At 38.0% G+C, this 12,274-nt stretch overlaps 1 protein-coding gene across 1 annotated transcript; it reads right to left on the bottom strand.

Moving 5' to 3' along the window:
* Positions 1-1,915: 1,915 nt before the first annotated feature.
* LOC137735916 (protein NUCLEOLAR FACTOR 1) lies at positions 1,916-8,796 on the bottom strand. The gene is made up of 11 exons (XM_088683200.1): positions 8,662-8,796; positions 5,947-6,011; positions 5,751-5,797; positions 5,371-5,430; positions 4,375-4,444; positions 3,512-3,543; positions 3,298-3,392; positions 3,111-3,216; positions 2,888-2,949; positions 2,645-2,716; positions 1,916-2,300 (listed from the first exon to the last, which is right to left on the bottom strand). The coding sequence occupies exons 1-11, from the start codon at positions 8,676-8,678 to the stop codon at positions 2,288-2,290; spliced, it is 639 nt and encodes a 212-aa protein (XP_088539326.1). The 5' UTR covers positions 8,679-8,796; the 3' UTR covers positions 1,916-2,287.
* Between the last annotated feature and the right edge of the window lie 3,478 nt (positions 8,797-12,274).

Below are 12,274 nucleotides of genomic sequence, written 5' to 3'. Positions count from 1 at the left end.
GTTGAGGGCTACTGAAGCTAATAATTTCTCTTTTGAAAGGTTAGGGTTATTGCTGCTAATGGCTGCGAAAAGAAAAAAATAATAATAATAAAAGAGGAGGCACTGAAACTTCTGGGGGAGAAGGATGAGTTTCAGTCAGCAGAAACTAAAGGGGGTTGGGGTAGGTCATGGTCAGCAGAAGGAAATATTTAAAAAAAAAAACGACAAAAGGACTGGTTCAAAAAGGCTTGGGCCTTCGCCCCTCCTTTTGGGCTGGATCTTTTCTTTGTGCCCAATTCTTGATTTGACTCTGGACCTAACAAAAAATGAGTGCCCAAGGCATGAGCTCTTTCTAATGGAGCTGTCCTAATTTTTGGGTTGATTACTTCCATCAAACAAAAAAGGCATGTGGGCCTAGCAGCCAAACAAAGAGAGTTTGGGCTGCCACTTAAAATAGAATAGGCGGAACTTCGGTCCTTCGGCACCTCGACAAAAATTAAGGCACCTCTGTCAATGACTTTCTTCACTCAGAGACTTGGAAGAACTCCCACTATAAACTACTACACTTCAGTACCCTGAAGTTTCGTGATTACTCAGTGACCTAGGATTTTACAAATCCCCAACTGAGAAGCTTTTCTCACTCGAGAACTTACGGGAGCGCACTGTTTGTATCATACTTCACCAATCCTGAAACTACCCAGCACCGATCAACTTCATACCTTTAGGGAGCCACTGAAGGGTTCATGCTGTGGCACCCTTACCAAAGCACATGAGTTTCTTTCCAATCAAGAGACCAATCACCACATGGCACACGTCAACATTAGAATAAAGCTCCTAGAGTCCCACCTCGACTGTGGATAAAAGCATGCAACTCTCCTCGACTATAAAAGAAGATTATTTTCCTACAGTTAATCCCTAATGTCATTATTGTACTAAAACTCATCATTAAAACTCACTAATGATAATTATGCTTGAACCTATGTATTGTGTAAACTCCATTATTAATGAGAAGTCCTCTACCCTCGTGGTCGTAGCCCAACTTAGGGTGAATCATGTACATCATGAGTTTGCTTCCCTATCTTTATATTTCTACATATTTACCTACACTTAGTGACCAGAGCAACCATGTGAAGGTCACAAACTTGACACTTTAAATTGTTCTAAAGTCTCACCGATTTTGTGTATCAACAACATCCATCACCGAACTCATCTTCAGGGCGAGAATGCCTTTCAAGCCTTCGTCTCTCACAGTAGAAACACATTCAAAAGCTTTTCATAGCTAACCCAGGATAGGGTTTCCATCATCTCCATTTACACCCCGCACCCTCTTCAGTGGGAACCTTAAATCAATCTCCAACAAGACCTTCACAAGCAACCTATTCAGACCATTCAAAGTAATCTCATCCACTTTCATAGAGACCCCCGATTGCTTGAGTGATACCCTTGACAATATCAACATCCTTGTATTGGATAGGAACTCGTGGGAGCCTAACCCAGACTCTAAGAGATGGAATTCGCTGATGAGTTCTCATCCTCATCAGCGAAGTCCGCCGCAAAACACCTATGCTCAAATTGGTCAAAGGAGACACTATTCTTCACACCATGTTTCCATATTAGGCCAAGCTTCCTCTTGATGACACGGGCATCGACTGGCCACTCAAACATATTCCCCGATAGTACTCTGCTTCTCATCTGATCAACGTTGATGGCTGAGAACAAGCCAGTTTGAACTCAAATAATTCCCAAGTTTTTATTCGACTTCTGCAATCAAATCAACCTCCTCCGTGTCGCGTTTGATCTCTCCATTCAGATATCAAGAGAATGTTACAATGCTTTCGGGTGTAGAAAATCCATCATGCGTTTAGAGAAGCTAATTTGGTGGCGGATGTATTGAACAGTCAAATCATTCTTCAATTATCGAAAGCTTAGCAGACAATTGAAAACAAAATCCAAAATTCCCAATTGCTCATTGTCAAAAATGATTCCTAGCACAACCTACACATATCAACCTGTCCTAAAGCTTTAAAAGCAGAGGCAAGAAGAAGAAAAAAAGTACGATGCACGATTTCTTTGAACACTATTGGGTGGAACAAAATGTTAATGGGGTAAAAACAAAATCAAAATGACCTGGCCGAGTGGTGATAGCTCCGGTCTTGAAAACCAGCATAGTTATCTTTCTTTGAGCAAGAGTTGCTAAACTGAAGTCACAGCTATGTCTCATCTCATGTTCTGCATTTCTAAAGTCTTCAAGAGAAAGAAAACATTTTCATTTTCGATGTCAACATTCTCTTCGCTGAAGCCAATCCCACTATTCTCTCGAGCTGAAATGACATAAGAGAAAAACAAAAATATACTTAAATAACAGGTTTTTCCTTATTCACTGGCCCGAAAACCAAACAAGCGAGCAAAATAGAGAATCTAATTCATGTTCACTACATCAGGGAGGGTAAAAAAGGTAACAGGAGATTAACACAATTTCATCATATCATTCAGACTCACATGATGATGTTAGGCAGTTTCTTTATTCAGTTGATGAACTGTGCCAGTTTCTAATATAACGGATCACTGAGAAGTTAAACATTCAAAACTCCTAGCAAGTTAAACAACTACCCTATCTCATCCTCACAATCAAAGAACGATCCAGCACACTTTTAAGAAATATTACCCGAAGGAGGTCAAATTGAGAGAAGAGCACCGTGCATGCCATGTCATTGGACCCATCAAGCATATTAACAACCTGCAATTAAATAAAAAGAGCGTTTTGGTTCGAGAAAAGAAGAATATGACTGTATCTCAAAATGAATTATATTTTGTATCAAAAGACAGACGTTTCATCATTATTATTTTTTAATTTGGTAGCTCTCCAGTTGAGCTTCTTAAAGAGAATGACTATTTGTATCGCGCTCACCTCAGGGTAAAATTCCTTCTCTCAGGCAGAGAATATAGGATTAAATTCTGAATGCCACGAATCTACTCACAAGAGAATAATCGTATGTCAGCAAAGAGGCTCAAAATACTGATTTTAAACTTCAGCAAAATACTTTCCAAGTTAAACAACAATATCCAAATGGAAGGACACAATATCATCAGCATTTGGACAAGGAAATTATGCTCAAAGCAGTCTAAAGAACCTTGTATCTGTGGTAAAAATGTGATCTCTCAGTGTAAAGCATTATCTTCAGCTTTCCTTCAAAGAACCAAACCCGTGCACGAGAAATATCACTTTGTTCTGCATATCTAAGGAGCCATGGAAAATTTACTGCGTCACTACATTTACGACCGCACAACCATCACAACATAAATAGGACAGGTTCTTACTCATGAAGTAAACAGAAGGACGCACTCTGTGACTTCAAAAAGTTCCGAACTCGAACATATTCAAAGTAAGAACTGATAAATATCATAATCCCACCCTGAACGAAAGTTTCAAAGGAAAGATATCATGAAATATTCCAAGGATCATTCAAGGACAATTTAAACAAAAATTTATTGAAATTTGCAATTTTAAAATTCTTAGGCCTCAAATAATTACCTCAACAGAATCTTTTATCTTTGGGAAGACCTGAAAACAGAAAAACACCAAACATCTCAAAATCTGAATAAAAAGATGGAAAAAAAAATAAAGCTAAACTAAAACAGTCAAGCGCAGTGTTAATTTCAACTTCTCAAGATGCAGCAAATTCAATGATGTGGGTAGGAAATGGGTTAAGATATGGGATTTTTTTTTTCTTTCAAAAAAGACTAAATTTATATCAGCAACTTTTCATATTCTCTTCCAACTTCAAGTACAAGTTGTTATAGCTAATACAAACATTTGTCCCCGTCTTCCTAAAAGGCGAGGCACAAAATTATTTAGGGTAGTCCTTCCGCACACCCATCTTACTTCTCACACCCCTCTAATTTTCAGCCGTCGGATCAAATGAATTGAACAATATCAACGCCCAAAAATTAACAAGGGTGTGTGGGAGGTAAAAATGGGTGTGCGAATAGCACTATCCATTATTTATTTCCATAGATTTGAAAACACAAAAACTGCCGGAACTGTAACTTAAAAATTAAAACTTATCTTTTCAAGAAATTAAGGGGTTGTTTGCTATCCTTCTTGAATTTTTTTGTTACTGAAGCTAATGAGACCTTGAATTTTAGTAATTTAGCTACATTCATCATTTTTTAAAACAAAAATTGGATCCAAGGAGGATACTAAACAGGCCCTAACGAATTCTTCTACAAGATGGTTCTATCAAATTAATAACAAATTATCTAGCCACAAGTTATAGAGACCTTCTTTAATAAGTCTAACTATAGCAATTCAGAAATCAAATTATAATTGTTCAATAACAACAAACTATAAAGTCTCTTGCAATTAAGGAACCTCCTGGGGAACAGAAGAATCCTTCGTAGTAAAATATTCAAAACGAGCATCATCAATATGTTGTATCGAATCTGCATCAAACCGCTGATAAATCTGTAAGGTCGAATAGTAACAAAGTGAATTAGTTGATGAAGTTAATCCAGATCTGAAACAGAATTTAGGAATCAACCTAATTCCTTACACTTTAAGAAGAAACTAAGTACAGTGATACATATATTATATTTTTTTTCTCGGTAGCCACTTCTCCTAACATGATAAATATTCAAATCACACCGGGAAAAGAAAAGAACACTTCAGAGAGTCTCAATTGTTGTGTGACCCATATTCCCAACAGGTTCTCAATGAATGAACCCAAAACATAAATCAATAAAGAACATATCCACTGATTCCATGTTTTCATTTCAAATCCACCTTAACCACTTGAAAAGCCAATTATCAGTAACAAGAAAGAAAAAGGGAGCAGAACAGAAATTGACATTTTATTTAGACAGTACATTCAGCGTCCTATTTATGTGAAGAAAGGCAAATAAAGGATGACAAATGCCTCTAAGGAAATCACAAGATAGATAGATAAGACCTCTAAATCAGAAAAGTTAATAGGTCCAAGAAACAAATAAACTCAACTTGAATGAGAACGGTCTTAAGTTTTGATGCTATTGTCATATGAGTCGAGAGAATAACTAGAATCTAGAAATTTCAAGTGATGAAACACAAGCATGGAAACTAAATTAATCAGAACAAAACACCCCTTGGACATTAGTCACACGAGAGACAAAAGGTACACTATGAAATGCAATTGAAGGACGACATTCCAAATAAATGTGGGGGAATGCTCACAGAACCATATGCAGCTATTTTTCGTTTACCTTGTGTTATAATTCAAGTACAAACCACTTTGACCCATATATTTTCACCGGAAAAGAGTTGTATTTTTAATGCAAAATAAATTATCAGAGGGGGTAAAAGATATCACAAAACCATCCACAAATCAAGTGAAAAGAAAGTTTTATGAGGCATACCTGGCGGACTTGAAGTATCACTTTAGGAAGAACTCCTTTATGTTCATGTACCAGCTTCACCTATAGATATAACAAACTCAGTATTTTAGATTTTTTTCCTTCTGTGAACCATAAAATAAGCATTGCCAATCTGAATATTTTAAGGAAAACAGAAATTGAAGTTTTCCTTCTGCACTGTGTTGGCAAACAGCCATTTTATTTTAACTGATAGTTTTTTCATTAATTTCATGTTTTCTACTCATCATTTAATCCATTGTACGACCAGTGGACAGCCCAGAATTATAGGAGGAGATATATAGCTATAATAGATTTCTCATAGTCCAAATCTACGCACTATCTGAATAGATAATTATGCTCTAAATATTTATTCTTAAACATACCTTCCCATGGTAATTATTACAGTGCTTGCTGAACAAATTGTTTATATCTGCAGTAAAAAGCATAGGGTTAAAGGCTGATCAAGAACTGGAATATTGTCGATTATCTTATAAATTTGAATTTTTATCACGATTAACATCAATTTACAAGAAAGCAAAAGATTTCACAGTTACCATCAATGAAAAGGAGAAATCTTACCCGGATTTGAATAATAACTCAAGAGTATTGTTTGCCTATAGAAATGTGCATATCCATCCAGGTACCTGACCATGAAAAACATTGTTGAGTTGGTCTTCATGACATGTGATATGGACCAGTATCTTCACAATCAAATTTCCAATCGGAATACAACGTTTCCATTGTGTATTCCACATCTTGAGATGTTCATATAAGTTTAGGTTGTATAGGAAGCACTTTGTTGTTGAATTATAAGCAGCGAGCTGATTAGTATTAGTGAATAAGCCATGTGTTTTTAATTGTGTATTCACTTGAGTGTAAGAATGCCAAGTGTATGGCCCTAAGATGTAAGGCTACGAATGCCATGTGTAATGATCCTAGTTATTAGCTAGATGAGTGGCTGAGATCAGTTTGCAGAGAGAGAATGCAGCTGAGATTTTGTAGTAGTGCTCAATTCGAGCATGGTTGGTACAAATACAATCAATAAGAGCATATTCCTCTGTGATTTGCAGAATGAAAGAAGGAACCACTTTCTGTTTTGTTATTTCTTTGATATTTTTTTTCTTCTTTGATTTCCATTCACTGAGCATAATTCTAATTACACTAACATTTGTTATTAATGTTGGATAATGGCCAAATTAGTTCCATGTTTTGTGGCTTTTTCAAAGCCATGTTTTGTGGCTTTTTCAAAGCCATGTTTTGTGGTTTTTTCAAAGCCATGTTTTGTGGGAGAAGGCTTAGATTAAGAAAAGCATAAAATGGTGAGAGCATTTGGCAAAACAAAGGAACGGATGAAGAGAAGAAAAGCATCCAAAAGAGATGGTGTGAGCATTTGGCTCTACCATGGGCATGGGTGAGAGAAATTAAGAGAGCTAGAGTGAAAAGTATTCTAGTGAAAGAACTCTTGGGGTAGAGTGAGGCTCTTGGGAAAATTCTGTGAGTGGGTGTACAAGGGATATGGGATTGGGTTATGTCGATTTAACTCATGTATACTTGTACTGTTATTCTCATAGTGAAGAGCAATATCTCTCCGAGGACGTAGGCAGTTTTTTGCCGAACCTCGTAAATTTCTCTGTGTCTTTATTTCTTGTATTTTATTTTGTTCAACTGTGTGTGATTTATGGTGAGGTTGTAATCTGAATCTCGGTTCTGTACTAACGAATGGGCCAAGGCACAACAATTGGTATCAGAGCATCGTTGGGGGCTTTGGTTCGTTGGAGGTCCAGATTTGTTGTTCACCATGGAATTTTCAGTTGAGCAGTTTAAAGCGAGAGGCGGTTTTGCTCTTGGTAAAGGAGAGTAATGGAAGCCTGAAGAAATGGAAGCCGTGTTTAGGGATGCTTGGATCAACTGCGAAAGTTGATGTTGAGGAAGAAGACAAAGGCCTCTTTCTTCTTACCTCACTTTCAGATTTGTACGAGAACCTTGTGAAACTTTACTACAAGGAAAGAAACAGTAAGTTTGGAGTAGGTGCAAGCTTCTTTGGTGTGGAATGATACACACAAGAGACCATGGATGATGGTGGGCACAAGACTACTTAAGCTATTCAAGGTTGAAATCGTGGAAGAAAATTGGAAAGAGGATCTGAGAGAGACAGCAGGTTCGGATCCGGTTCCGGAGGCAAGGGTCCACAGTGCTACGGGTGCAAGGTCGGGTTAGCAAGTTTGTGGTGGAAGACTTTGAGTATGCCCTCTAGGTACTCGAAGCAACACTTCTCCTGGTGATGTTTAGTCTCAAGTGTTGCAGGGGTTTTGCAGCAGGTGGAGCTATGGGATTCACAGGTAATGAGAAGGTCCTGAGTTAGGAGGAAGTGTGAGGAATGTTTGTCTGGCTCAACGGTTGTTGCTGGAAATAGGCGCGCTGACGAGTTTCCAAGTTGCAGACAATGAAGAGGAGGAAAACCTGCTGGAGGAGACGAGGATGTGTTGAGATCCTGTCTGAAGCTAAATGGTGATTTTTAGCTTGCAGCAGCTGCACATGCATTGGCAGTGACTGAATCAGAATAGGACCAACGAGGATGATTCAGAGTGTGCATGCTGGTACGTAAGGCCAATGGACTTTGGTACAATTTGGCCAAGGTGGAGATTGTTGGATAATGGCCAAATTAGTTCCATGTTTTGTGGCTTTTTCAAAGCCATGTTTTGTGGTTTTTTCAAAGCCATGTTTTGTGGCTTTTTCAAAGCCATGTTTTGTGGGAGAAGGCTTAGATTAAGAAAAGCATAAAATGGTGAGAGCATTTGGCAAAACAGAGGAACGGATGAAGAGAAGAAAAGCATCCAAAAGAGATGGTGTGAGCATTTGGCTCTACCATGGGCATGGGTGAGAGAAATTAAGAGAGCTAGAGTGAAAAGTATTCTAGTGAAAGAACTCTTGGGGTAGAGTGAGGCTCTTGGGAAAATTCTGTGAGTGGGTGTACAAGGGATATGGGATTGGGTTATGTCGATTTAACTCATGTATACTTGTACTGTTATTCTCATAGTGAAGAGCAATATCTCTCCGAGGACGTAGGCAGTTTTTTGCCGAACCTCGTAAATTTCTCTGTGTCTTTTTTTCTTGTATTTTATTTTGTTCAACTGTGTGTGATTTATGGTGAGGTTGTAATCTGAATCTCGGTTCCGTACTAACGAATGGGCCAAGGCACAACAATTAATAGTGTGAGGGAGGAAACTAAGGATAAATTGCCACACCTGGCACAAAACAGTGTTAATACTTGAAAAGATGGACAACAAAACATACCACGGTCTTATCCGCATGACATCAGTCCCATGCTGTTTAGATGGTATGCTGTTTAACTGTTCAACAGCAGACTTCAAAAAGTCCCAGTTCTAGATTTTTTTTTATCAGAAAATAGAAGATATAGATTTTGCAAACACCACATATTTCAAGTAGATAATTGATCACACTATTACCTGCATCGTTACAACATCTGCATGATCAATAACTAGAACCTGCCACATCAAAGACATATACCTCCATCAATGGAAGGGAACCATTAAAGCATAGGAAAAAACCCCATGATAAGCATACAAGCATACTTCCAAACACTGACAGGTTGGTAAGATATATTACCTCTGCCAAAATAGAGTTAATTTCTTGATATTTTCATCTCCCAATCGGAGGATTTATATAGGAATACAAGCAATGATGATCAGGTATGAAACCAGTACAAGAAGTCATAAAAAACTGCTATGAAACTACTGCCTATATCTAAATTTACTGCTTACAACTACTCTATTAATTACAATGGATTTCATGTCTGATTTCCTAATTCTTTAGTCAACAATGGCTGCTTCAGTTAACACTTTAGTCAACAATGGCTGCTTCAGTTAACACTCCCCCTTAAGTTGGTGCATAAATATCTCGAATGCCCAACTTGCTGAGTGAAAGATGGAAAATCCTACTTGACATTGCCTTTGTTAAAATATCTGATAGCTGGTCATCACTCTTCACGTAAGGCAAGTTAATGGTACCATCAACCAACCTTTCCTTAATAAAGTGTCTACCCACTTCAACATGTTTAGTACGATCATGTTGAACTGGATTATGAGCAATGCTAATGGCGGCTTTGTTATCACAATAAAGATTTGATGGCTTTGTAGAATTGAAACCCAATTCTCTCAACAAAATCTTGAGCCATAACAATTCTTGCACGCCGTGTGCCATACCTCTAAATTCAGCTTCAGCACTGGATCTAGCCACTACATGTTGCTTCTTACTGCGCCAAGTAACTAGATTTCCTCTAACAAATGTAAAGTATCTAGAAGTCGATCTGCGATCAGTTACTGACCCAGCCCAATCTGCATCAGTGTATCCTTCAACTTCTTGATGTCCATGATTGGAAAACATCAAGCCTTTTCCAGAAGCAAACTTCAAATACCTGAGAATGCGTTGTACAGCATCCATGTGGGCTTCACTTGGCCTATGCATAAATTGACTCACCACACTTACAGCATAGGCTATGTCAGGTCGTGTATGAGACAAATAAATCAACCTCCCAACTAATCTTTGGTATCTTTCCTTGTTAGCCGAAACTTGATCAGGATAGTCTCCTAATCTATGGTTTTGCTCAATTGGTGTGTCTGCAGGTTTACAAGCTAACATCCCAGTCTCAGTTAATAAGTCTATAACATATTTCTTTTGAGAAAGAAAAATGCCATGCTTTGATCTTGCAACTTCAATACCCAAGAAATATTTCAAAGTACCCAAGTCCTTCATTTCAAATTCCTTGGCTAGATACATTTGAAGTTTTTGAATTTCCTCGACATCATCACCTGTAACCACCATATCATCCACATAAACAATTAAGGCTGTAAGTTTACCTTTATCATGCTTAAGAAATAAGGTATGGTCAGCCTGAGTTTGCTTGAACCCATAATTTCTCATCGATTGAGCGAACCTGCCAAACCATGCCCTTGGTGATTGCTTCAATCCATACAAGGACTTTCTCAACCTGCATACTTTGCCAATATCACAAGTGGTAGTGAATCCAGGAGGAAGATCCATGTATACCTCTTCATCTAAGTCTCCATGTAAAAATGCGTTTTTCACATCAAACTGTCGTAGAGGCCACCCTAGATTTGTTGCCAATGACATAAGAACCCTAATAGTGTTGATCTTTGCTACCGGCGCAAATGTCTCTTGATAATCAATGTCATAGGTTTAAGTATAACCTTTGGCTACCAATCTGGCCTTGTACCTCTCCACTGAACCATCAGCTTTATGCTTTACTGTGAACACCCATCTACACCCAACAGGTTTCTTACCTTCAGGAAGTTTAACCAGTTCCCAAGTGGAGTTTTTTCGCAGAGCTTCCATCTCTTCAATCATAGCTTTTTTCCATTTTGGATTTTTAAGAGCATCCGGTAACTTATTAGGAATTGAGACTGATGACAATTGGTTTGCAAAAGCTATGTAAGAGTCTGACAAGCGATGAGATGAAACAAAATTAGATATAGGATATTGAATACCCTTTGTAGAAGAATGACCATAACGAACAGGGGGTATCCCTCGATTTTCTCGAATAGGATAACGAGAACCAGACTCATGATGTGGTTCATTTGGATCAGCACTTAATGAAATCTCATGATTGGACTCATCAAATATAGTAGGCTGAAGAGAAGGAGAATGAGTGGTTACCTCAGGATAATTCGTATGAGTAGCAGCTGATTGGTCAGAGAGTTGGTCAATGAGGGGATCTATCTGTGGGTGGTCTATCTCATCAGCAACTTTTTCTTTTCCTTTTCCTTTATCTCCCCTTTTTCTTGTCCTCTCATATACCTTCAATATTTTTCCACTCTTTGCCTCATCATTAGGGAAATTTGGACCATCACCAGCATCAGACAAGTGTTCATCCGAAAAATGCATACCACCAATGTCAAGTGGCAACTGCTCTTCCTCCTTACTCCCCATCTCCCCCTGAAGAGAAGGGGCCGAATCCCCCTCTGAAAAATAAGCCTCTTGTTCCTGAAAGGTAACATCCATAGAGACAAAAAATTTCCCATTAGGAGGATAGTAACATCGATACCCTTTCTGAGTAGCAGAATAGCCAATAAACATACATTTGATGGCTCGAGGATCCAACTTATCACAATTTTGCATGTGGACATGAACATAGCAGACACAACCAAACACTTTTGGAGGAATATGAAGGAGTGAAGGAAAAGAATGATACTGGGAAAGGGTTTGGATAGGTGTTTGAAATTGGAGAACATGTGATGGCATGCGATTGATAAGAAAAACAGCTGTGTGAATGGCATCACCCCAAAAACGTTTAGGAACATGCATAGCAAAACATAAAGATCGAGCCACATCCAAGAGGTGACGATTTTTACGTTCTGCTATACCGTTCTGTTGAGGAGTAAATGGACAAGATGTTTGATGAATGATACCTTCTTGTTGAAAAAATGTTCCAAGTCCATAATTCAAATACTCTTTCCCATTGTCAGATCTAACAACTTGAATTTTAGCATTAAATTGGGTTTGAATCATTTGATGAAAGATTGGAAAAACAGACATAACCTCACTCTTACTTTTTAGTAAGTATACCCAAGAAACTCGAGTGCAGTCATCAATGAAAGAGACAAAGTATTTAGCACCAGTATAAGTAGGAATATGAAATGGTCCCCAAACATCAGAATGAATAAGAGAGAAAGGAACATCACTTTTATTGGAGCTTAAAGGAAATGAGACACGATGATTTTTAGAAAAGATGCAAGTTTCACAATGGAAATTAGAAACCTTGACTTTAGAAAATAAAGAAGGGAATAGATATTGCAGGTACTGAAAGGAAGGATGTCCCAATCTTTTGTGCCATAGCCAAATTTTTTCAGAAGCTTCAAATTGTTTAGCT

Source organism: Pyrus communis, chromosome 13 (assembly GCF_041283825.1).
Source record: "Pyrus communis isolate YQ-2024b chromosome 13, ASM4128382v1, whole genome shotgun sequence".
In the NCBI taxonomy this organism is placed as follows: Eukaryota; Viridiplantae; Streptophyta; class Magnoliopsida; order Rosales; family Rosaceae; genus Pyrus; species Pyrus communis.
The sequence above is the reverse complement of the archived record's forward strand: the minus strand, read 5'-3'. Positions and strand labels throughout refer to the sequence as shown.